General features: G+C 32.1%; 1 protein-coding gene across 7 annotated transcripts in view; it reads right to left on the bottom strand.

Annotated features, from left to right (window-relative positions):
- The window catches only part of LOC125073659 (muscle calcium channel subunit alpha-1), a 98939-nt gene that overhangs the window by 5026 nt on the left and 69009 nt on the right, over window positions 1–24904 (bottom strand). For 2 of the 7 annotated variants that reach the window (XR_007120056.1, XM_047684582.1), the window contains exons 4-43: window positions 24324–24429; window positions 23237–23376; window positions 20089–20195; window positions 18687–18839; window positions 17655–17851; window positions 17213–17316; window positions 15992–16182; window positions 15355–15574; window positions 15108–15210; window positions 14734–14885; window positions 14190–14307; window positions 13893–13985; window positions 13535–13655; window positions 13335–13420; window positions 13122–13225; window positions 12816–12973; window positions 12270–12420; window positions 10848–10983; window positions 10459–10625; window positions 10174–10261; window positions 9922–10029; window positions 8549–8601; window positions 8330–8467; window positions 7737–7851; window positions 7219–7349; window positions 6535–6760; window positions 6094–6192; window positions 5432–5464; window positions 4361–4546; window positions 4075–4177; window positions 3665–3825; window positions 3226–3323; window positions 3057–3145; window positions 2551–2691; window positions 2110–2275; window positions 1716–1724; window positions 792–960; window positions 497–596; window positions 345–423; window positions 195–278 (exon numbers count right to left, since the gene is read on the bottom strand). Coding sequence is in view for 6 of the 7 variants with exons in the window: in XM_047684582.1 (XP_047540538.1) it covers window positions 195–278; window positions 345–423; window positions 497–596; window positions 792–960; window positions 1716–1724; window positions 2110–2275; window positions 2551–2691; window positions 3057–3145; window positions 3226–3323; window positions 3665–3825; window positions 4075–4177; window positions 4361–4546; window positions 5432–5464; window positions 6094–6192; window positions 6535–6760; window positions 7219–7349; window positions 7737–7851; window positions 8330–8467; window positions 8549–8601; window positions 9922–10029; window positions 10174–10261; window positions 10459–10625; window positions 10848–10983; window positions 12270–12420; window positions 12816–12973; window positions 13122–13225; window positions 13335–13420; window positions 13535–13655; window positions 13893–13985; window positions 14190–14307; window positions 14734–14885; window positions 15108–15210; window positions 15355–15574; window positions 15992–16182; window positions 17213–17316; window positions 17655–17851; window positions 18687–18839; window positions 20089–20195; window positions 23237–23376; window positions 24324–24429 (4983 nt within the window). In the remaining variant the exon portion in view is untranslated. Of the gene's footprint in view, window positions 1–40; window positions 79–190; window positions 279–344; window positions 424–496; window positions 597–791; window positions 961–1715; window positions 1725–2109; window positions 2276–2550; window positions 2692–3056; window positions 3146–3225; window positions 3324–3664; window positions 3826–4074; window positions 4178–4360; window positions 4547–5431; window positions 5465–6093; window positions 6193–6534; window positions 6761–7218; window positions 7350–7736; window positions 7852–8329; window positions 8468–8548; window positions 8602–8909; window positions 9018–9921; window positions 10030–10173; window positions 10262–10458; window positions 10626–10847; window positions 10984–11685; window positions 11819–12269; window positions 12421–12815; window positions 12974–13121; window positions 13226–13334; window positions 13421–13534; window positions 13656–13892; window positions 13986–14189; window positions 14308–14733; window positions 14886–15107; window positions 15211–15354; window positions 15575–15991; window positions 16183–17212; window positions 17317–17654; window positions 17852–18686; window positions 18840–20088; window positions 20196–23236; window positions 23377–24323; window positions 24430–24904 lie in introns of those variants that run through there. The other 5 variants (XM_047684585.1, XM_047684586.1, XM_047684587.1 and 2 more) reach the window with 5 other exon arrangements.

Here is a 24904-nt window from a genome sequence, read left to right as displayed (position 1 = left end):
AATTAACTCATTAAAATCACTCAATCACACGTTTAGCTACCTTTGTAAATAGCGTTCTTTAGATCGTTTGTTGTCGCTCTGCAATGTGATAAGCGAAACGTTTATTCACTATTAAGTACGTCGATTTTTATTAATGAATTATTACACTAAATTATGATGGCTGCCGTGACAAGATAGCTTAAGTTTATACTCACTCGAGCACCTGGTAAATCTTCTCCGACTCGCCGTTGAATATAAGAGGTCTCAAAGGTATTTGTTCTTTCGGTTGTCCGTTAGCTCTATAATATAAATAAAATATTTAGTATAGAACCAATCTTTTAAATTTGAATTAAGAATGTACTTACAAGTTGGGTGCCAGTGGCACTGCAGCCATTCCGTATTCACGCTGCATCATCGAACTCAAATGGTTACCTACTCCTTCTACTGAAATGAAGACACGTGGTTTTAAGTATCAATATGTTTCTAAAACTTTAACACAACGATTTAATTTGCGTACCAGGAGGTGCTTCTCCATGTTTCCTGTGTCTATGAAACTGCCGGTTAGGACCATGTCTGCGTATACTTGACCACACTCCCCCAAATAACGAATGGTTTCTCTGCAATTTTGGACAATTTGAGAAACAGCATTTTACAATATTTTAGAATGTAGGAAATTGTTAAATAATAAAAATGACGGGCAAATATTTGAGTAGTAAATTAAGTTCGGATTAAATGAGAAGAAATTGTTAACAATAAAAAAGCACAAGCAATTCAGCTACGTAATTTCCAGAACACTCATTAAAAACACTTACCCTATGCATGGGAATATCATTATCAGCAACAATTTCATCTAGAGTGCCCGATATAGCTCGCTTTAGTTCCGGTCCAGCTTCATGCAGCGTCCTCAAGCCAGCTTGCAATGTCATTTGGTGACTCTGTTCGTCGCTTTGTCTCATCTCTTGCTCCTTACGCTTTTTGAACCTTTATTAAGGATATTCAATTGAAATTGTGCCATCATTCTAGGTCGGTACTTGTGACATAATGCGTTATGAACATTAGCAGATGAGCAATGGTAGATATTACTTGGACAAAATGTATACTAAATTCTATTGAACTAGCTTTACCTGAGATACCTAGCTTGATATAATGCCGATAATGTCACAAGTTCAGACTCAGGCCACGGTTAACATTTAACTAATAATATTTTTCCAGCTAGTGCAGCTAAATTCTTATCTAGACTAAATTTATTTAGAATTTTCGTTTTCGTATACCAATACACATCTAATTCATCAAAGATCTACTTCCAAATTCTGTAATTCTAATACAGTAAGGCTAGAAATGTACAAGTGTCATGGAAAATTCAGTTCTGGTACCTCTCTTCATGTTTAAAAAAAAAAAAACACAAAAACACAACATTGAAAAAGAGTTCGAGGTTGGGTAAAACAATTATGTGGTTCGTTTGTTTGTAAATGTGTGTAAATGGCATGCTTATGTCGTAACATGATTAGATTGTGATGTGGGTATTTGGAAAAGTTCGTCAAACCGTTTAATATCATGGTATATTATTGTCTTCGTAGGACCATGCGGGACCGAAAACTACTATACTGACTCCTGCTGTACTTTGCATATAATATAAAAACTTTCAATATTATCTATATTTGATATTTTCAAGTAAAACACTAAGGGATACATTCTCTCTCCTAAACAACATACTTTTCCTTAGATGCGTTACTTACGCGTGATTCCTATGGAACAAAAATAGCGTGTCAGTGTTAAACCGAACTTAATATAAGTAAATAATTATGGTTAATATAAAAATAACATAAAATATAGTTTATATTACAAGGAATCCGATTAAACGATATAACTATTATTGTAGTAGTTTGTGATTTTTCAGAAGTTCTTTAGCTTTTCATAATTATGTAAACTTTCATCGGATTGGTATTCGTAGCATTTGATACACTATATTCATCTACATTTTTTAATATAAAAATTGGTCAGCTCTGAGTAACAAAACAAAAACCTTCAACAGTTCCAATATAAAGATGTTAAAAAGTTTTCGCGTATTAATATATAAATATCATTTCAATATCTCCAAATACTTTTTACTATTTTAGTAACATCTCCTACCTTCTGAAGTAGTCCTGTATGAGGAAGGTGGCGTAGAACTTTCCTACGGTGATCTCGTTAGGGTCTCCAGGTGGTGGCACTACCTGGTCGAGAAGCTTGGGAGAGGTTCGCTTCCAGATTTTCTTGATAACCGCCCGAAGTTCCGTGTTGCAGTCATCTATATTGCCTGTTTAGAACGTATGTAATGTTAAAAGGTTTTTTTTACAAGATTTCCGATTTTTGAATAATTGGATACAACATCCTAAATTATAATTTATTCTTAAAGAAAATTACGCAAAGATAATAGAAAATTATAGAGACAGTCATTGCCAAAATAACTATCGAAAAAAAAACAACATTAAAAATTAAACATAATTAAAAAAAAAATATCTTGAAGAAAGAGATTCTTGAGATTTTTTTAAATTTCTAAATAGGGCAAAGATAATTAGAATGTGTGTCAACCATCAGTTTTGATCTTAAGCGATGTTCGCACGACGGCGAAGAGTGTGGCGTTGAAAAGAACTGTTCCATCTGAATTAAGGGGCATGTTCATGGAGACCAATCGCTTGCACGCCACGCGGTGTGGACACAGCTTGCCGAAACCTGAAAAGAGAAAAGTCGCAGTCAAGTCTAAGACATTTATTCTTGATACTTATAGACATACATATTTCTGTTTTGGTTCTAAATTTAATACCATTCTCACAGATGGGACAGCCAATTTTATGAATTAATTGTTCGATATTTAAACTTCAGTGATTGATGAATTAAGATAATAAAACAAGGAAGGTTTTTCGTGTGTAAATTTAAATGTGTATATATATTTAATACGAATCTGTTACCGAAATATTTTTATGGACTGATTTTAGTGATTCCTTTTATTTTTTATATTTCTCCAACATTAGATATTTCAATTTCATTGGTATTTTTTCCTCATATCTTTTGTGGAATAATAATGTGATGCCACTTACCTAAAGGAGGACTTATTTTTCTTAATAATGTGACTACATCTAAATGTTTTATTCGTCCCTTAGCGTCAGGGTCGTATTCACTCCATAACCTGCAAACAAAAAAAAAAAGAAAATCCATATTAATATAATTTAATATTTTGTTGTTCACATTTGATGATTTTTTAAATACCTTATAAATTCATCTAAGTGGTGTGGTCCCAATATTGACCAGTCTCTGGTTAAATAGTCGAAATTATCCATAATGACAGCGACGAATAAATTAATAATCTGGAAACACAAAGTTTAAAGGATAGTATAAAGTATTGTATTTCAGAAAATCGCTTAAAATTCTTACAAACTGCTCCTAATAATCTTCAAAAATAATAAAGACGAAATCGTCATTATAATATGCAACTAAAAATTAAATTGGTTGAAGTAGTTCAAGCGTGCAGATATATATTGTTTGTATATATCGGTTAGTACAGCTACAAAAAAAGATTACTGATTTACTATTAATACACTGACTATGTTGTTTGGTTTATGAAAAGACAAAATGCAAGATAATTATACAATTTGTTTTGCAATTTAAATTAATTGTATATACATAAAATATTGAACAATATACTCACGAGAAAGGAGCAAAGCACATAAAATGAAATGAAGTAGGGAAAGGCGAGCACGCTGCCACATGACCCGCTGCTGTCCTCCTCACCCTCCTCATCATAGTTGCGGTCACAGCGCACTTCAGGCTCTGGTGATACTCCCATCATTATATCTTGCCAAGCTTCACCTGGTAGTTTTAGAGAAAAAATATACAGGTTAAAATATTGTCCGAAAACGTTCGAAATAATAACCAAAGTGAATGATCAAATCACGAAATATTCTGTCAATAAAAAAGGTAAAGCAAAATTATTGCTTGTGATGTTATGTTTTATTATTGTTTAAATTGAATTAAATTTTTCAAAAGGCAACGTAACTGCCTGCCCATTGTTTGGGCATGATTGAATATTGAATTAGTAAGTAAAAGATAGATACAAACCAGTAGCAGATCGAAACAAAACCAATATGGCTTGCGGAAAAGTCTGGAAGTGGTTGTTTCGTGTGATAGGCGTATCGTCGTCTATTGCGATTTTACCAAACACCTGAAAAAAAATATTAAAATAACAAATCTAAGAAATTTCACACCGAATATTATTGTTGAAACAGACATTAATTAATTACAAATTGCAAAATGTCTGTCGAAATTAAACTTAAAACATCATCAACATCAAAATAGTATCAAGAAAATATCAGATTGAATCTTGTTTACTTTTTAATAAACTTACTTGCATCCCAACCACCGCATAAATGAAGAACAGCATCAAGATCAATAGAGCAACATAAGGCAGCGCTTGGAAGGATTTGATGAATGTCCAGAGTAAGGTGCGAATGCCTTCTCCACGAGACAACAACTTGACGAGTCTCATCACACGAAACAAACGGAAGAAGTTTATAGACGGGATCGAACTTTCCTGCGAGATTAATTTTAATTTGAACCTTTGGATGAAACTTTAAACAACTTTATGTTGCATATATTATAACTGCTTTCAAATATGTGTATCGTCTATAGTGTTTAATATACTTAACTAGTTTGAAGAATTTATCAGAAATTTACATGTTGCAAGAGAAATGATACATAAGAGATTTGAAGACGGCGTCGTGTCCAGAAGAAGTATGTCAATTCATTTACAATTTATACGATTGTTTTGTAAAGTAATCTAGTCTAAGTTAAGTCTGAACTTAATATTTGAAAAAACATAAAAATATTTTAATTGCGTAATGGTAAAAATAATGCCTGTCTTCCAAAGATTTTCTGGAAAAAATGTCTTTCATTATTACTATACAAACTAGATGAATCTTTAAATTGCGGCATCAAAGAGTGCTAACTATATTTCATCTCTAGAGTGTATATACAATTTGTAACATCGAAATATTAGAAGTTTATATTAATTTACATATTATATAACACTATAACTAACTCAAAAATATGTGGAACTGTGAAGTGCACTCAGTGCCTTTGTCTATTTCTAAGAACTGTATTTTATATTTACTTTGAAATGTCTATTCGCAAGTTACTGTCCCATATGCAGATACTTAACATCAAAAGCTAACCTTATAATAATAATAATTATCGGCTGGACAACATCTAAAGCTATTTTATTAGTAACATCTATAATAACCAAATCATTATCAACTTTATTATCATATATATATGTCATTGATGAATATATAAATTCTATTCTATATAACTTATCATTTTTATTTTCTATAAAGTATTGTATAATGATGTATTGTTTATTGTTCTATTCAATGTTTGTGACTAAAATTTTATGTTTATCGCTAAAGCGTGCACTTACCTTAACAACGTGTGCTTTTGGCAATCCACTTCCCTGCAATAAACATGATTGCTTCAATCATCTACATATACATATATACTATACGGGATGCCGCTGCTTGCTGTTAATACAACATCTATATCGTCCATGCTCGGGACAGTAACTACATCGTCTAATTTAAAATGGTCATCCTAGAAGACTTAAATTTAAAAGAAACGGCAACGTGAAGTTATGAAAATATTTGGACGTATCAGAATTTTATCAAATCCATATAAAACATCGTGAATAAATCTATATATCGGAGGTAGTTTTGACAACATATAATATATCTATCAATCTAACCTACGAAGCCTCTAGTAAGTAGAGCATTGTCATAGTTTTACTATTTAAATTCTTCTCGTTGACAGGAAAATGATCGTTGCACAAAGATAATTTGAACTTCTCATTGGGTATTTTTATTTCTACTATGAACATCGTTCTTGAAGTATTTGGACTTGACGATATTTCTTGTTCTATTTATAAGCAAATTTGTTTGTTCTAAAATTTTGAAATAGTCTCTTATAAATAAAAAGTCTCACTGATAAACAAAAGATGACCATTTTAATTTAAACAGTGTACCAAGTGAAAGTGGTTAACTAATTATATCAAATTATGTTGCGTATAGCGTGCAAAGTGAACATTACCTGATTTTTGAGTTCGTTTACTTGTGAGACGACGATGTCGATGATGCTACCTAAAACGATGATGAAGTCGAACGTGTTCCACGCGTCTCCGAAATAGTTCTACAAGATAATTATAATCATGAAACAATCATTAAAATGGTAATATGTATGCGACTGTACATATATTCTAGTACTGATAAAATATAACCTATCAAATTTATCTTGTTTTGCTAGACTTACGAAGCTTACTATTCCATTAAGTATTCCTTTCATACAGTTTTTACCATTAATCTTCAAATTTGATTTCGAATGATTTCGAATTTGAAATGGTATATTTTTTTAGACATAATTTCTTAGTATTTTTTTTTCTTTATAGGATAAGCACCAAGATTCTAAATGAAACTTGCAATTTCAAAATCCATATTTGGTATAAATTATAAAGCTATATGAAAAAAATCTAACCTTGAATCGAAATGCAGCTAATTTGAAGATAAATTCAAGAGCAAAGACCGCAGTGAATATCATGTTGAGCAAGTCGAGGGCCTTGCTATACTCGTGAGGCTGGTTGTGGTACTTCATGGCGAGGGTGATAGTGTTTATCATGATGAGGACGAAGATCGCGTACTCAAATGGTTGAGAGGTGACGAACCACCACACTTTGTACTGGATTCGGTGCTTCGGTATATATCTATGAAGGTATAAATTAATAAATACAAATTTACTACTTCACTGTGTTAGAAAAAGGGTACATATAATTTTCCTAAATTATTATTTAGGAAATTTATTTTATTTATTCACTTTTAAAGTTAATTTTGGAATCTTAATATGTATAGGCAATAAATAATCAAAAGTAATTATATCGTTTGTCTGTCAATAACTAATGAGTGCTTCTAGAGCAACATCAAGGGCAACACACCAGAAAAAAAGTCAAGTGTCCTGTATTTCATTCAGGTCGTGTTGCATTGTTGTGCATTTGAACTAAGAGAAAGTTGAGGTATCTGTTTCTGCACTTTCTAGTACACTCTTCTGCTTTTATTGGTTTTCAATATTTGTCTCTATTACAGTCTAGTTTTTTATGGAGATTGGCCACCGTAATTGAGTTGTTTTTTTAAAGATATCTTTTTATAACTAAAGACAATGACTTACCTTCTAATAGGTTTAGCTTTCAAGGCGAATTCTATACAATTTCTTTGATTCTTATCTAATTCACAGTTCTTGTATTCCTGCTCACCCTCATTTTGGAATGTCACTATGACGAAACCGACGAATATATTTACCTAAACAAATGTCCACAATACAAGATATTAATTTCAAAAGTTCGTTGCGATGAAACTGGAAAGTCTAGATTGAGATGTAATCTATTGGATTAAAATTATTTACATAGAAGTATCATTTAGATGACAATTAGAAGGCTTTTCGTCCCAAACTGTATTATGTAACTGGGTATACATTTTATAGTATTTAACATATTTTGGAATATATTTCTTTCTGTAAAACTAATCTAACTTTTGGCAAATGTAATGGAAGTATTAACAATTGAAATAGAACAGTCATATAAAAATATAATTGATCTAATTGAAGATCATTGATGTTCAATTTCAGAAGATGATGGAAATTATTACAACAATTTTAATTAAGTTCACTATTTAAAAGTAAATGCTCACCATAAAGAAGGCAATTATAATAATGTAAATAATATAATATGCTGCAACAATTGGACGGAAGTTAGTAATAGGACCACGATCCTCTGCGTTCGAGTCTATAGATACATACAATAACCTGAAAATTATTAAACATTTGTAAACTTAATCGTATAACGATGACCAATTATTATTAAGAGATTCACATCAAGAATGTAATAATTTAAGTCATTAATCTGCATTAATATGTGATAAGAAAATTTTATAACATTATTAATAGTGATATTTGTATCTAAGGAGATTGTACATTCATATTATGGAAGATTGAGTCACCCATAGACACTGGGTGACTGAGTTTTTTTAATGACATAGGTAGGTTGACGAGGATTGAGATTTGGTAGGTTTCGGTTTGAAAGGATCATATTTTTTGTCATATATTCTTGATTACAATGATAAATTATTTATTTTTGAAATGATCTGGAGGTGATCGTTTCATTTTCAAGGGGTGATATTATCTATGTAGTTGTTAACTTAACCTTAACACGATTTTGTTAACAATTTATAACATTAGAAAACTTTTAAACGATTTTGGGATTCTATTGTAGAAGCGTACTTACCCTGGCCATCCTTCAAAAGTGGATACAGTGAAGAGGGTGAGCATCCCTTTCATAACATTATCAAAATGAAAGTCATTCCGTTTCCATTCTCTATCTCTAACTACGTAATTACGATTTTCGAATACTAAATAAGTTCCCCTGCAAAAGACATTGATTGAAATATGATTCTTATATCAGGAATCGATTGCAAAAACATCAAATTAAGATAATTCTACTTACTGACACTCATCTTTTGTCATTTTAGAAATATCGTTACACCTAAAAAATTTACCCTGCAACAAACTTCGTGATTAGATAAAGTTATGTTCGAATCTAAATTTGGTGTTTATTAACATGCTTCGAAGCTGTTATTTCAATTACTGTAGCGTTATAATAACCCATTTCTCATGATGCACTTATGTTTTAAGCATGTAAGTCTTTTTATTTTATTTGTTTCATTTGTTTCGTATTTGCATTGAATACACATGCAATTATTATATCATTGTTATAAGTGATATTTTAACTAGCAGTTCGATTTGATACTCTTACGTCTTCCAAAAAAAACATTAGTATTTTATATCAAATGCTTTAATATGCTCACCTTAAACAACTGTACACCGACGACAGCGAACATAAATTGTAACAAATATGTAACTAACATTATATTTCCTATTGTCTTAATCGCTACTATCACACATTTCACCACATACTAGAATTTCAATGAAGGATAAAGTGCGAGTTAGTTGCGTGGGTGTATACGTTACCAAGGGAAGTATGTCCATAATTGTCCGGTAACCAGGCAGCATCAGGACATGAGGGGAAAAGCAAACAGTCTTTTTTATAGGACATTTTAACATGAGCATGATGGGAACTGATTCAAATCTACATAAAATGTTAAAGACAATCGAATCTTGTTAGACGTTTTCAAATGGGGATTGAAGACAAGTAAACGCCAAGGTAGGGGGGTTATCTATGTAACGAAGGTTCATATTAGTCTTCTAAATGATTTGGATTTTATGTAATACCTACACCTTTGGGTCCAAGGCAGTGGCTACTCATGCTATATTATGTTAGTGACGTATGAAAAACACCACAATTAGTTTTCTATTCAACAGTCTAAATATTAGTTAATATCTAAAGAAGGTCATGCTGTAAATTTTTTGTCACGATTTCTCGGACCTAGATATGTGTATATTTGTGTTTTATAGTGATAGTTGTGTAGTAAGAAAGAGATGAAGAAATGTCAGAAAAAGAAAAAAAGTGAGTCGTAGATACATGTATGTATATTAATTACAAATAAATAAAAAAGCGTCTCAAGTTAAAACATAAATCAGCACACGAAGAAAATAAAGCAAAAAGCAAAGCATCAGAATATATAGAAAGGAAGACAAAATAATCATGAGAAATGAGTAGTGAGGAAGAAATAGAATTAATTAGACTAAGAAAATAAATAAGTAATTTTGAAATTGTTTTAATACCCAAAGGTGTAATAGATTTAAAGGTATGTAAAGACTGTGATTCGTGTATCACTCCAACCGGTGGCACGCATAGTCGTATTGCCCGAGGGGTAAACAGTGCTGTCTTGAGATAAAACTGATGGAAGTGCCCCCTACCTTGAACATTTGCACTCCCATGACCGCGAACATGAATTGAAGCAAGGACGTTACCAACAAAATGTTTCCAATCGTTTTGATTGCAACGATCACGCACTGAACAACGTGCTATAATCAGGGAAAAATTGAAGACAATGATAATTTAAATCTTTAATAAACGTTTCATATTATAATCATTTATTTCATCATTTTAAATGTTAGTTTTATCAGAAGATAAATGGACATGTCTCTTTTTGAAAATCAATTACTGACCTTAAGGCCTTTGGCCCTGTTGATGGCTCTAAGAGGCCTCAGCACCCTGAATACTCGCAATATTTTCACCACGGATATACTCCCAGACCTAAAATACCACTAAGTCTAAATAAAAGAAAATTAGGACGTTTTTTTAGATTTAAATAATTATTGGGTTAATTATTACCAATGAAACATTAAGTATTATAATTGTCCTAAAATTGGCCCACATGTTTATTTTGCTAAAAAAATTCAATTTTTTGTAATAAGCTAAGGAATATAGAAAAGTCAAATCAAATGTCGTACTTAAAGCTCATAGAGATAAGGGAGACGCAAACAACCAGCATGTCGAGTACGTTGAAGGCGGAGCGCAGGAAGGCACCTTCGTGCAAAATGAGGCCGTATGTCACTAGCTTCAAGAACAGCTCCAACGTGAAGATGCCAGTGAAGAATATGTCGAATTGACTCAGTAACTAGAAAAATATGGTTGGAGTTTGTAAAGTTAGAGTTGTGAAAATACGCCCAAACAAAGAAAGTTACATTGTTAAAATAAAATACTATATTATTTATGCAATTATTCGATATTTCTTAATTTCGAAGTTTAATATTTCATACCCGTAGTAAGTCGTTTTAATCATAGTAATAATTTCAATATATGACCTGATAAAATAATTTAATAAATCTTAATACATTACCCAGTTCCTGAACCCTTTTTGGGCGGCGTCTAAAGGATCCTCTGCTGCCAACATGGCAGAGGACAGCATGATGCACACCAGGATGATATTCCCAAATGTCGAAGATGCTGACATCTTATAGCAGAATACACGAAACCTAATACGACGTGAAACTTATAAAATTCCTTGATAAAAATTGTTGGCATATAAAATATTATAAACATTGAACACATTTATTATTATGCAAAATAATAATGACAGAACATAACTTTTGTAGTTCAATTATGTATATTTGAAATATTTATGACAAAATCTTTACTAAAACACAGATTTGCAGCGCATAATAAAATTTTAGTTAAAACTAAATCAGAAATAACACATTTGGCTAAATCATGCAAAATAATTAGATGCAATACTATAAAAAAAAAACATTTGTTAAAACTCGCATGCTTGGAATACATAACACATCTTGGAAGCTTTAAAAAAATAAAATTATCATGCTCTAGAATTTCGGCATGTTTCAAAAATAAATAATTAAACAGCTAAGTTTCGTCTAAACTATTTCAATTAACTTTTCACTGTCTATTTTCATGCTCCACTAACTGACGTCTACAGACAAACCTAGCCGCTAACATCAGAAACTTGGAGGTACCCTGCCATCTCATTGTAAAAAAACGATTTTAAATAATTTTGAAAATTTCGAGGACAGCACTCGTGCAAGTTATACAAAAAAAGGAATGGATTATCTTAATTAAAACGTAAACAATGATCAATGTCAAAGTAAATATCAACCAATTAATGCTGAAAACAGTACGCCAATAAGATAACAATGAGACACGGGTACCGAATCACCAATCACCTGTTCGTTGGTGAGAATACGAAGAAACTACTAGCGTTCGGTATTGGCGGCGTCTGATTTGGCATATTCAGTTCAGATATCCGCCGTGGTCTAGCGGTTACAAGCGTTCCCTCCTCTTCTAATTCGCCACCATCTTTGTGAGATAGAAATATACAATATTCCTCTGATAAAACTTTCTAACTACTTATATTTACCTTAAAATTTAACCGTTTACCTTAACAATTTAAATTAAATTAATGTGTTCATGCCGAAATGTTTTACGTGTGTCCTTTCTGCGAGATTAAAACGCCTAAGTTTTAATCAAATAATATGCAATTAAATAAACATAAGTGATTATCTAATAAATGTGAGAATAAAATTAATCATATAAAAAAAAACATAAACAGCTCAAATTATTAAAGTTGTTTAAGACAAAGGCATATATATATTTAAAAAGAGTTGACTCTAATGACACACCGATGTTGAATAATATTATGAAAATAAAGATAGACATAACGGTCGTCATGAGAGCCAAGAAAAATAAAAACGAAGAGGCAGATAAGTAAACATCTAATCGAAAGCGTCGCTCCCCCGCGGTCCCTAACCTGTTGTCTTTTGAAAATATGAAGAAGGAGGTAGCATCAGGGATCGGCTTGGCCGAGTCCCGGATGTCGACCTCCGACAGGCGCCGCGGCCGCGCCGAGGACGTCGTCGGCTTACGTTTCAAGCGCGGCTCGTCCTCGAACTCTGTGTTCACTATGTCGATTGGATTAACGTCTCGCTTCTCTTGCCAATTTCGTGAAGTATTCATTTTGTAGAAACATATGTTTGGATTCTTACATTTTTATGTGATTCGATTCCTAGGTTTAATTCACGTATTTATGTTGTTTATCCCTTTGATAACGCACTGGGTAAATAATTACCGATTGTTGTCGTTATTTTGTTTTAAATTTTGAATCGCTTACAATTAAGCTTAAACCTCATTTTAAGTATTACTTGTAGTTTGTTTGACAATACACTATGATGACTACCATTAACATTATTTTAAGTATTAGATACTAAATTAAAATCGATATAAACATAATTCGACTTTAAAACAAAATCTCTTATAAACAATATTAATATTAAAGTTATTATACGGGATGTATTACCTATATGGTTTCTTTGATGATTCTCCATTTCTTCCGCTTCCTGTTCTTCCTCGATTCTTTCTTCATTTTCCTCATCAATTTCAGCATCTTCTGCATCTACTTCTATTTCTTCTTGCTGCTCACCTTCCGATCCAGTTTCTTCGTAGTCCCTTTCAGAGCTGCGATCACAATGTTACGTAATATGTAGATACTTAATTTCAAAAATCTCAAGTTCTATCATTATTTTAATACTATATTTTTTATATATTTTGTCGTTTTATAAATTTAATTTAATATAAACAATTTTTTCACAGTTTTAAGTCATACTTATCAGTGGTGTAGGCATCGTCGTCGTGAATATATTCATCATCGGTATCTGCAAGTGCGCCTTCTACTTCTCCTGGATCTTCTTCTTTCTCTTCTGCGCCCTGCTACATTTTTCAATTGCAAATTTAATATATATTAGGGCACTTGTAATAAATGTTTAATAACGGTAGAAGTTCATATTTACAAAATGGTGTTGTTACAAATATTACTTACACCTTCTTCTTTTTCAATGTTAGTCAATGATTCTGCATCAGCCAAGTTGTCAACAGCGATGGCCAAGAAGACGTTCAGTAGAATGTCTGTTTTGCGGTTCAGAAAACTATTTTTTTTAGTAAAACTTGGTCACGTTGTGTTACGAATAATTTAGCGATGTAAATAGATATTAATAAGATATATAATATATAAAAGGATACAGTTTCCGCAAATAAATAGTATGATGAAGTAGATGCAGGCAAGTATACCAAAGGTGCCGACACCACCATACGCTTTGATTCCTTCGTACATCACCGCATTCCAGTCTTCACCTGTTAAGATCTGGCAATAAAAAAGAATAAGATAAAACACATTTACTGTTAGATAAATACGTCTAGATCAAATTGTAAGCTTACAAACATCGGAAATTAATTATAGCATTTTAGAGCTATGCTTATGTAATTACCATTTTTTGGTAGGTTATCAAAACTATTTTAATTGGTTTAAAAAAAATAAGCCTTGAACAGCGTTAAATAAATTAAATAAACTATTTGTTTTTAATTTAAAAATTGTCATTACCTGAAAAACCGTAAGCAACGCTTGCCAGAAACAATCGAAATTGTGCCGATCTTTTTCCTCCACTGGGTCATAGTTAAACTTCCCACCAAAAACCTGGAATAAATCATAATCACGAGCGTAATTCGCTTATACTAATGCATGTCGATAATAATGTATCATGGAGGCTTTGTGAGTGAATATATCGATACATCATTTTAAATTATCATAATTTCAAATTAAATTTAAAAAGAAATACTTTGCAAAGCAAGGATACTTTTAGACTGGAATTTGAATGGGATATTTGCTAAAAATATTTACCTGCATGCCCAACAGCGCAAAGATCATGATAAAGAGGAAAAGTAGAAGCAGTAGGGACGCGATGGACTGGATCGAGTTGAGCAGTGATGCCACTAAGTTAGACAGCGAACGCCAGTACCTAATAGACAGTAAAGCCATTACTTATAATATACATTTATGTTAATCAAGTCGACGATATTGACATTACTTCAATACTATTCAACATAAAAATGTCCATATCCTGTTCTAATCGAAGGAAGAAAAAGATTATTTCACTTACATACTTATATCAACTTTGATTTTACTTCCAAAGTTTCGATAAGAGCTTCTTCGATGTTCAAAACGCCATGTTTTTGTCGCAAAATTGTGATAAATACGTATCGTAGATTTTATTCAGGCATTCAATGTGATGTCAAATATTGTTTTTTTGGCTTTTATCGTCTTGTGGTTGGAATATGCCGTATGTTTATTTGCTTTAATATTTATTTTTAATAACAAAGAAATCTCTCATAGAAATATCTTATATGTAACTACATATATCCCGATATATTACGCGGCCACATACTTGGTAACCTTGAAGACGCGCAGCAAGCGCACGCAACGCAGCACCGACACGCCGAGCGGCGGCATCAGCTCGCTCTTAGTCAGCACCATCTCGCTGATGGAGCCCACCACCACGAAGCAATCGAACCGGTTGAATAGTGACACGAAGTATCCCTGAACATCATCGTATCGAGTTTTAACCAGCGAATAAATATAATAGAAATCGTTGATATGGTACAGGAAGATTACGGTTCGCATTATTATGGAAAAAAGGTATTATGCGTATGAAATCGGAATAACCAGTAGCGGAATACTAATAATCACGTAACTTTGCTGTAAATAAGAGTAATTTCCATATAAATCAATTAGATTATCTCAAACTAACAAGGAACTCACCTGTAAACCTAAACTGTACATTTTGACCAACATCTCCAATGTAAAAAGTGCTACGAACATAGCATTTCCATATTCTTGAAAGTGATCGAGCCATGTTGGCTGTCTGCAAACAAATAATGTTAGACAGTCTAAAATCACGAGACAGCTTTAAAAAAAAACAGACAGGATTTTGTAAAATACTTAGACAAATTGTTCCTCTTAATTTTGATTTAAACCTGACAATTTCACGATATGGAGAGATGCTCACTGGTAGTGCTCGCTGGCCAGCACGACGGTGTTGAGAAACACGAGTACGATGATTAGCCAGTAGAAGGTCTGCGACTTCACGGCGCGTCGACACGCACGCTTCATACGACGGTTCGCCTTATCGAAGTCTTTCTTCCACAATTTGCCAATTGAAATTTTCTGTTGCTCGACCGGTTCTATACCTAAGTGGTCCGTTGAATCGTTTTCTGTTTGGTTCTGACCTAAAAATGTTGTGTAGCATAAATGAACATATAAAAAGCGTTACGAAAAAAAAAAAATTGAATAAGACATTTTTCCTAGATTGATTTACTGGAATTTACTTTAACAAATGTTTCAGTAAACATGCTCTAGCTGGTATTCATGTATTATTTGATTGTGGTAATCAATTAATTCCGCGTTAACAAAAATACCCATAAAATATTTAATTACAATAATGTCGAACTTCCATACACCGAGATCGATTCACTTAAGTCCTTCTAGTGCTCAACTACGTTATACAATATCCAAAAATATAGTTTTGTTATATATCGAAAATGTAAGTTTTCTATCCGTTGAATATCAGTCAGTCAGTTAGTTATAAATATATCGGCATTTAGTCGGTTTCATTTAGTAAATAATTAAGAATATTACTTGCTTACCTATTAAGTTACCAATGACATAATCTCTCTTTTGGTCTACTGTATCGTGTTGATCTGCGAGAGGTTCAAGGTATTCAGCCTGCGTAATCCAGTCTAGATAACCTTTAAGATCTTCTTCTAATTGCTGTTTTTCTCTTAACTTCTGAAAATCTCCTCTGTTTTTCGCTTTCTCTCTTTCTTTGGAGAATTCTCTGAAATCAAATTAATGTATATCTTGAGAATTTGTTATAAAATTGTGGAATCTGTCTCCATTAACGAGGGAAATATAATATCTTAATCACGAAAGTAGAGTACTTAGTAAAATAAAGTAAAAATAGAAGAACCAAACAACATAAATATAACAACAGTTTGTATATGTGTCGAGGAACGAGCAACGCCATTTGTAATACGATCAAGAACTATGCCTCGGTGTTGCTGTCAAGTGGAATTGGATGGAATTCATTTTGAGAAACGGCAACACTGCATTTTTGATGGGGCTGTCATTAATTCATTTGTTATTACGGATTTTGTTTTCGTGAAAAAAAAAAGATTGAGAAGTCCGATAACGGTGGGATTGAAGCACCGAGTAATGGAGGAGGAGCGAACTAAGCCCGAGGATGGAGGCTGCGGAGGATGCGCCATATGTATGTACTATTATTTCATTATTACTTTTTATTGCACTAGTAATTGGTGGAACTTTGTTTTAGGGCTTAATACAAGCCTGTCTGGGTACCACCTACTCGATAAATATTTTGCCACCAAACCGTAATAGATACTTAGTGTTGTTGTGTTGTTTGAAGGGTCAGTGAGCCAGTGTAACTACAGGCACCAGGTACCTAACATTTTAGCTTCCAAGTTTGATTAAGCATTGACGATTTAAGGCATGGTTAATAGTTCTTACAGCGCCAATAAGTAAGTAAGTAAGTAAGTATTCTTTATTGTACAGCAAAGAATAAATAAATTATACAGTAATTGCAAAACTTGATCTATATGTACAATTGGCGGCCTTATCGCTAAGCAGCGATCTCTGCCAGGCAACCATGTTACGTAGGACATAGTAAACAGTAACTACGGGCAATGGTGACCAATTAGCGTAAGGTGGCCCAGTTGTTGGTCCACCTACCTATTTAAGAAATACATTTACAATTTATACTAATAATAGAAACGAAAGCATTAAATGTCTTTTAGATCACTAACAAATATTTGTTTTAGCTTGCTTTATTTTTATTATGAAACACTCACCCAGACAACACACCGAGAATTAGGTTCATAACGAAAAATGCTCCCAATATGACCATCGATACGAAGTATATCCATTCCCAACTGTTCCCCATCGCGTCTTGGATCTGAAAAATAATTTAAAAGATATCAATTTTACATTGGTTTAGTTCAAATTCAAGCAGTATCGTAAATTATTGTATATTGGTACTTTTTTCTTTTAATGAGTCGTTTTTATTTTTTTTTATTCGTCATGCTAGTTTTATATTCTGTTAAATGTACTACTAAACTCTTGCTATTATAATAATTGTTGGCATTTGTTACAAGGAAAAGAGAAACTTACACAAAATTGTTCTAATTTAATAGAGTCGGACAATTATTTTTTTGCAAATGAGAAAGTGGCTTTCGCAATTATCAAAACGGATAATAGTAGGTTGGCAAATAAAACAAAGAGTTCTACACTTACATTATACATGACATCTGTCCAGCCCTCTAAAGTGATGCATTGGAAGACAGTGAGCATGGACAGACCGAAGTTGTCGAAATTCGTGATGCCGAAGTTGGGACCGATCCAACCTTCCCTGCACTCCATTTCTTCGCCAATCATGGAACAGTTGAAACCATTATCCAAGTCACATGGATGAGGATTATCCATGATTTCATCTGGAATAACAATCACATATATCTTTAAGTAACAGAAGAGTAACATACATACATACAAACATAAAAAACAATTCTTTTCGAGAAACCATGATAAGAGAAAGAGTAAATGGGCCTACCCATTTACTGGGTGAATTTTTCGTAGAATTATTACTAATTATTATTATTATTATTAAGCACGGGTTTTCATTATAATACGATCTTTTATTTCTGATAAACTCTAAATTATGCGCGTGAAAACTTATTGGTACTTAGATTTGGCCCTAATTTATCGTTAACGATAAGATCATTGGATAAATCAAAAGATTTTTCTTGTTATGAGAGAGACGATATTCATAATTATTTGTATAAAAACCGAATTGTCTTTAACGAAAATAATTATATTAAGGTTACTATAAATGGGGCTATCAAGTAATCATATATGTATGTAATGTTTAATAGAATTACGTGAATTTTCGTGTTACGGGAGAAGAAATGTCTGAATTGTAAAAACTGGATTATATCGTTGTAGTATATTGAAGATTACGAGCCCAAAACCAGTTAAGGTTACTAGGTTTTATGTAACATTTTCGTTTCGTTAAATTTCGATTCGTTAAATTATAGTGATATATTTTCTATGAAATTCTGATTCATACATGGATAATAAACATTTTGGAATAAGCCTTTTGTGAGAAAGCTATATAAAAGAGCAAGCATTTTTCCAGCAATGGGCCATTAATAGCGATTTATTTTTAGTATTTTTTCAGATATTTGAGTTTCAAGGTTTCTCCAACAGTGTGTAATTTAGCAATAAATATAATAATTACAGTAGTAATGGTTAATAATATTAAAATGTAACCTGTTAGTCTGTTGTAACACGTTTTATGCATCTTGCCCGAGAACAATTCGAGCCCGATGATGGCGTATATGATGATAACGAAGATAACCAGCAACGCGATGTGAAGTAGCGGTACCATTGCCTTCAAGATAGAATTCAAAACGATTTGTAAACCTGAAAAAAAAAATTGTCAATATTTAGTCGTACAGAGCCAGATTAGTAAACAGTCCTCACTAATTTGTTTCTTTTAATTTATTTTAGAGGATAGAATAGCAAATTATGATTAGTGATCACTTATGCCCGTAGACACCGTCAATGGTCACGTGATCGATTACAACAAGTCCCTTGTTTCTGGAACTACATTGGCGGATTGGAAAAAACTTTTTGCGATATTGAATTTTTACTCTAACTCATGGATATTGGTTACAATTAAGAACCAAGAATATGTAGCACAATGCAAGATGAAGCAAAGGTAGGCTTGATCTGATAAACGTCTTAGTTTGAGAATCAGAATTAGTATATTGGCTCAAGGGCACTCTTTGGGTTCAACCAAATTCAATAAGCCTTAATTTTTATCAACTTACGCTGGGAAATGGCATAAGAAGAAGAATTTAATTATGCAAGTCTGGTCCCAGCTTGTCCATACTAGTTGGGACAGGCCTTACTCTATAATATTTTTATGCTAAAAATGTGTATAATCCATTACTATTCAATCATGTCACCTGCTCGGAGACACGGAAGGGATCAATATGCACGAAGCCGATCCGGCTACTGACCCGACAAATTATTTAACGAGCGTTATAAATCAATTTGTAAAGCTGCAACTGTTAAATCATTTTGTATCAAATATCGTTTTGATTTTTTACGAGGATGATATTTTTGGTAAAGCATCAATTTTTATTTTATGTAAAGAATATATTGCGTGGGAAGGTTCAAGAATTTGTCGATGTAATAAGGAAAATTACTCAAAATAAAGTTCTGATAGTTTAATATTTTTAACAAAAACTTTCCGTATGATGGTATTAACAAATCAACGCGTGGTTTTCATAAATCTTAACAAAATTAAAGAACGCTTAGAGTGGAATGTTTTCCATTAGAAGGTATACATACATATAGATGGTGAAGTTTTGCAATCGATGAATATGTCAATTGTTAAATATAGAGATTTAATATCTCACCTGGAAATTATCTTTGGAAGGAAACACAAAATAGATGACAGTGCATTAACGATTGAACGAATGATTTTTATTCTAATGTCTACGGACTATGTGACCACTGAATTTTACCTGATGTCTTCTTTTTCTACATAGAAATTGCATATATCATTGAGCTTTTTACATTGATACAAATTCAATGGTTTAAAAACAACTCCAAAACATACATTACTGAAGACGTTTTCGTGTCAACAGCTATAAGTACTCACTGGGAACGCCTGACACTAGTCTCAAGGGTCTTAAAACACGAAATGCTCGCAGCGCTTTCACGTCGAACGCATCTTTGAAGATACTGGATAGTACTGTGCTCACCATACTGAAAGAAGAATCGTGAAAATAGTTAGAACTTCTATTACTATTTTGGATTAAAAAATATATTATTTTAGCTTTATTTGTTTAGACCAATGACCATTGATTATTATTTATAACACAAAAGTATACATAAAATTAGTTAGGTATTCATAGTTTTTATTTAATAGATTTCAAAATTTTGGCTCATTGGTTTGAATAGAGTCGATATAGTTCAAAGGTTTCAAACATAGATACACTCACAGGTGATATAAGCTTGTCTATTTTAAACGGTTCGTGAAATATATGGAATAAAATTGTTTTTTTTTTAAGTGAAACTTTTTAAACACAGATCGATGTTCGATAGGTGAAAGGGAATTGAGAGTAAAACCTCAAGGATGTGTCACGTTTACACACATTTCTTTACACGGAAGAGATGACGTCGAGAGAAAGAGACCTATATATATAAAAAGTTTCACTTCTATTATAGATCTGTACATTAAGGAAGGCGATTAAGAAATATAATATAATTTGTATTTTTTTTTCTGCCTCTATTCTTACTTTAGTCATCTCACGCACACTAAGATATATTGTAAGCAAGAGAGTTACAAAGATAATTTTGCGTGGAGGTGCGCGACTTCGTAAGTAAATAGATGTACATATATATGTATGTATCCGCACTCTGTATTTTTAAATTATTTTTTATTTATTCCTTGCAGCATTTTTTGTCCGTGCTTTTTGATGTGGGTTGCACTTCGTAGTGTAAGCAAATGATAATAATTTAAAATTATATTGAAGTTATTATTTAGAATATTATTCGTTATTTGAATTTGGAACGAATAATTTTTTACGTCGACTGGAATCGAATGTTAATTTTTTTATTAGACTTATGATTCAACTTAAGATTAAATATTTGTAGAAAAATGATTGGTAGTTTGGCGGGATTTTAAAGATTTTCGATTTAAGATAAAAAAGACAAGTTTGGAGGAAATATAGTGACGGTTGTGACCACTTACCATCAGGTGGCCCATTTGCTCATCCGCCTACCGAGTACTGTTGGTTGCCTTTTAGAGGTTAGTAATTAGCCTATGTTCTTAATTAAATTTCATCAAATTATGTTCAGCGGTTTGGCTAATTTCGCATTTATAATATATATAAGTAGCCAGACTAGTAATTAGGATATCTAGTAGTAATCATCAACGCAAAAACGACAAAGATAAAAATCATTATCAAAGGTAATTGATTAAGTGTGACTTTTTAATTGTAAAGTAATTCAAACAAATTTAAAAGGATTTCTTTACATCGACAGAGATAATTCTATAAAAAATATATATAGATAATAAAAATACACAAATATTAAATAATGTATGAAGTTTTAGTATAATATTTTCTCCATAACGGTTATAAAAATGTCCCCTTGTCAAATAAAAGTGATAGGCACATTTAAATTTTTCCACTTCAAACGTAATTGGGCCACTACTTCGTACAACTGTCACGGAACTTTTCAACTATGTCAAATGATCTCTTAAAAAAATAGGCTGCCGGATAGAATAACTTTGAGGCTTATATAGGAAACTTTCTTATGAAATAAATATTTTTGTTTGTTATTTATAAATCCAGAGGAAATTGAGGAGGTCCCGTAGTATCGTTCATGAATCTGATTAATAATGATTCTTCAAGTTATATTTGGCCTTTTATATAATCTTGGAACTAGAAACGCCATTGTTAATAAAGGAGGAATTTATTTGGTGGTAGGGCTTGGTGCGAGCCCGTCTGGGTACCATTCACTCATCAGATTTTCTACCGCCAAACAGCAGTACTCAGTATTGTTGTGTTCCGGTTTGAAGGGTGAGTGAGCCAGGGTAACTACAGGCACAAGGGACGAAACATCTTAGTCTTCAAGGTTGGTGGCGCATTGGTGATGTAAGGAATGGTTAATATTTCTTACGACGCCATTGTTTATGGGCGGTTGTGACCACTTACCATCAGGTGGCCCATTTGCTCATCCGCCTACCGAGTACTGTTGGTTGCCTTTTAGAGGTTAGTAATTAGCCTATGTTCTTAATTAAATTTCATCAAATTATGTTCAGCGGTTTGGCTAATTTCGCATTTATAATATATATAAGTAGCCAGACTAGTAAATAGGATATCTAGTAGTAATCATCAACGTCCCTAGACTTTGCTTTGTTAAGATGTTATGTCCCTTGTGCCTGAAGTTATACTGTCTCACTTTTACTGAATACCAGAATAATAATTATAATAATAATATTTTAAACGAGTGTGTATATTTACAGTTGCAACGAGACTATATTAAAATAATATATTTTTTTATAGACGATGACAAATTGTATAAATACGAGAAGCAAAGGTAAACTTATAATTTATAATTGCAAGTTTTCGGTTCCGCAGAGTCAATATGTCTTTCCTAAGTATATATTTATAAAATAAACTTCCGCAGATACTTCTAACTTTGCCAATAAATAAATAAAAATGTTTTGTTAAAAATCTTTAATAAATAATACATGTTAAACTCGATGACTATGGTTGATATTTATTTATCTAGATAAAGTGTCACGCTATAAAAGAACTCAAACAAATGAGCCAACTTGATTGTCTTGGTGTGCGTGACAACTACGTTTGAAACTCGAAAATCGTCATACTACTTCACTAGTGTGAGTGTACGTAGTGATCACCTGTTGCTACTATTTTTTTCGACTTCTTTCTTATCTTTGACAGTCTATCAAAATATATCATTTTATTTTAACCGTGAATACTTAAAGGTTTGATGTTATTTCATTTGTGAAAAAAGTGACCATAGATTCTCAATAGTTTTAAATCGGAATTCCGAAAAACTGGTGATTATTTAAAGTGCTAATAAAGAAAATACTTAAATAAAGTAGTTGCATGCATTAATTGTTTGATCATACTGACATTTAAAAAATATCATGTAATAATACAAAAATAAACATATCATAAATGATTCTGAAAAGTTAAAATAATTTCAACAACCGTGAAACTTTATTTAAGTCTCAAAGCAGTTTCCGAACGCTTGAAAATAATAATATTTACCCAATAACAACGATTGTGAAGTCGAGCAAATTCCAACCATTCCGAAGATATGAGCCAGGATGCATGACGAAGCCGTACGCAATGATCTTCATTACACATTCACCAGTGAATATCACGAGAAATATGTATTCGATTTTTTCCTGTAAGATTAATAAAGTTTTAAATTATTTTATGACGCGAATATAAAATAAAAAAAAAAATGTTACCCACTACACATACACACACGGAGTAGCTTTTACAATTATAAATACAACACAAAACGTATCTTACTACGTATAGGCCCGAGCTTTACATTAGTGTCACAAAAAACGTTGCTCTATAATTCGACCTTGAAACTGTACAGCATTACGCGCTCAAAATTAACTAAAATTAATAAATTAAAATTAACTAAATTTGTATTAGTAAATTTAATTTTTTCATTAGCGTTAAATTGTTTTTTTTTTTAAATAATATATACAAAAATATATTACGTAAAAATTTAACGTTAAATAATCAATAATTCAGTTTAAATTAGCAAAAGTTTAGGTTAATATTGGTCATTTTAGTACCAGACCGCCGAATTCGTTTAAACACATAATAGACGATTCATTGTTTATCAATTAAAACTAATCAGATTATAATAAAATAAATCATCCAAAATTGATACCAAAGTATAATGATATATTTGCGCACTCTTATTGTTTAAATTATTTATTTATGAATAAAGGATATAAAAGGTACGTCTTCTAAGTACCTCTTTTATATACAATGTCCTAATTATTAAAAAAAAAACACAAATCTTACATATTACTAGTGTATTCAGCATTATTAAATATTTGAATACAAAATTAATTTGCCTCTAAACATAATTAAATACACAAGATTGGAACCAAAGTTGGAAGCTGAATACACCAATTTGGCCACAATGCTTACATTATTATTTACATATGTATGTAAAAAATATTCGTGTCTTAAATAAATAAATATATTATGAAAGAACAAACATTACAAGATCGAAGTGGTTAAACAAGAATATAAAGTTATATCATGGATCAATCAAGTTTCCACATTAAGTAAATTATTCATAAAATATTTAATAACAACTTACCAAAACCCAGTTCGTGTAGTTTGAATCGCTTGCGGGATACGGAGTGTAGACGGCCAATGCTATACAGTTTGCAAAAATCGTTGTAAGTATCATCCATTCGAACGGTCTGGTCTTTGAGTTAAAGAATTATTTGACTTGACAAACACATTATTGTACGTAAATGAGATTTTTGTTTGAACTAGCATTTCTATGTAATCGTGTTGAACGCTCATTTTCGTGACCGATTCAATTAATGTAATCTTGTTAAGCGTTATCCAGGTGCTTAAACAATTTTCTCTCGTTTGTAATAAAGTTATTGTGCTCAAATATTTTTGTTTTGCAATCTTCAATTACACGACTAGTACTCGGGAATTATAAGTACAAATTTATCAATAGAACTGATCTAGATTTTTATTTTTTCATTTCATTCATTTTCATTAGCAGCCTGTAAATTTCCCACTGCTGGGCTAAAGGCCTTCCCGCTGAGGAGATGGGTTTGGATCATATTCCACCACGCTGCTCCAATGTGGGTTGGAAGAATACACATGTAGGTTTCCTCACGATGTACTCCTTCACCGCCGAGCACGAGATGAATTATAAAA

Source organism: Vanessa atalanta, chromosome 25 (assembly GCF_905147765.1).
Source record: "Vanessa atalanta chromosome 25, ilVanAtal1.2, whole genome shotgun sequence".
NCBI classification, from domain to species: domain Eukaryota; kingdom Metazoa; phylum Arthropoda; class Insecta; order Lepidoptera; family Nymphalidae; genus Vanessa; species Vanessa atalanta.
The sequence above is the reverse complement of the archived record's forward strand: the minus strand, read 5'-3'. Positions and strand labels throughout refer to the sequence as shown.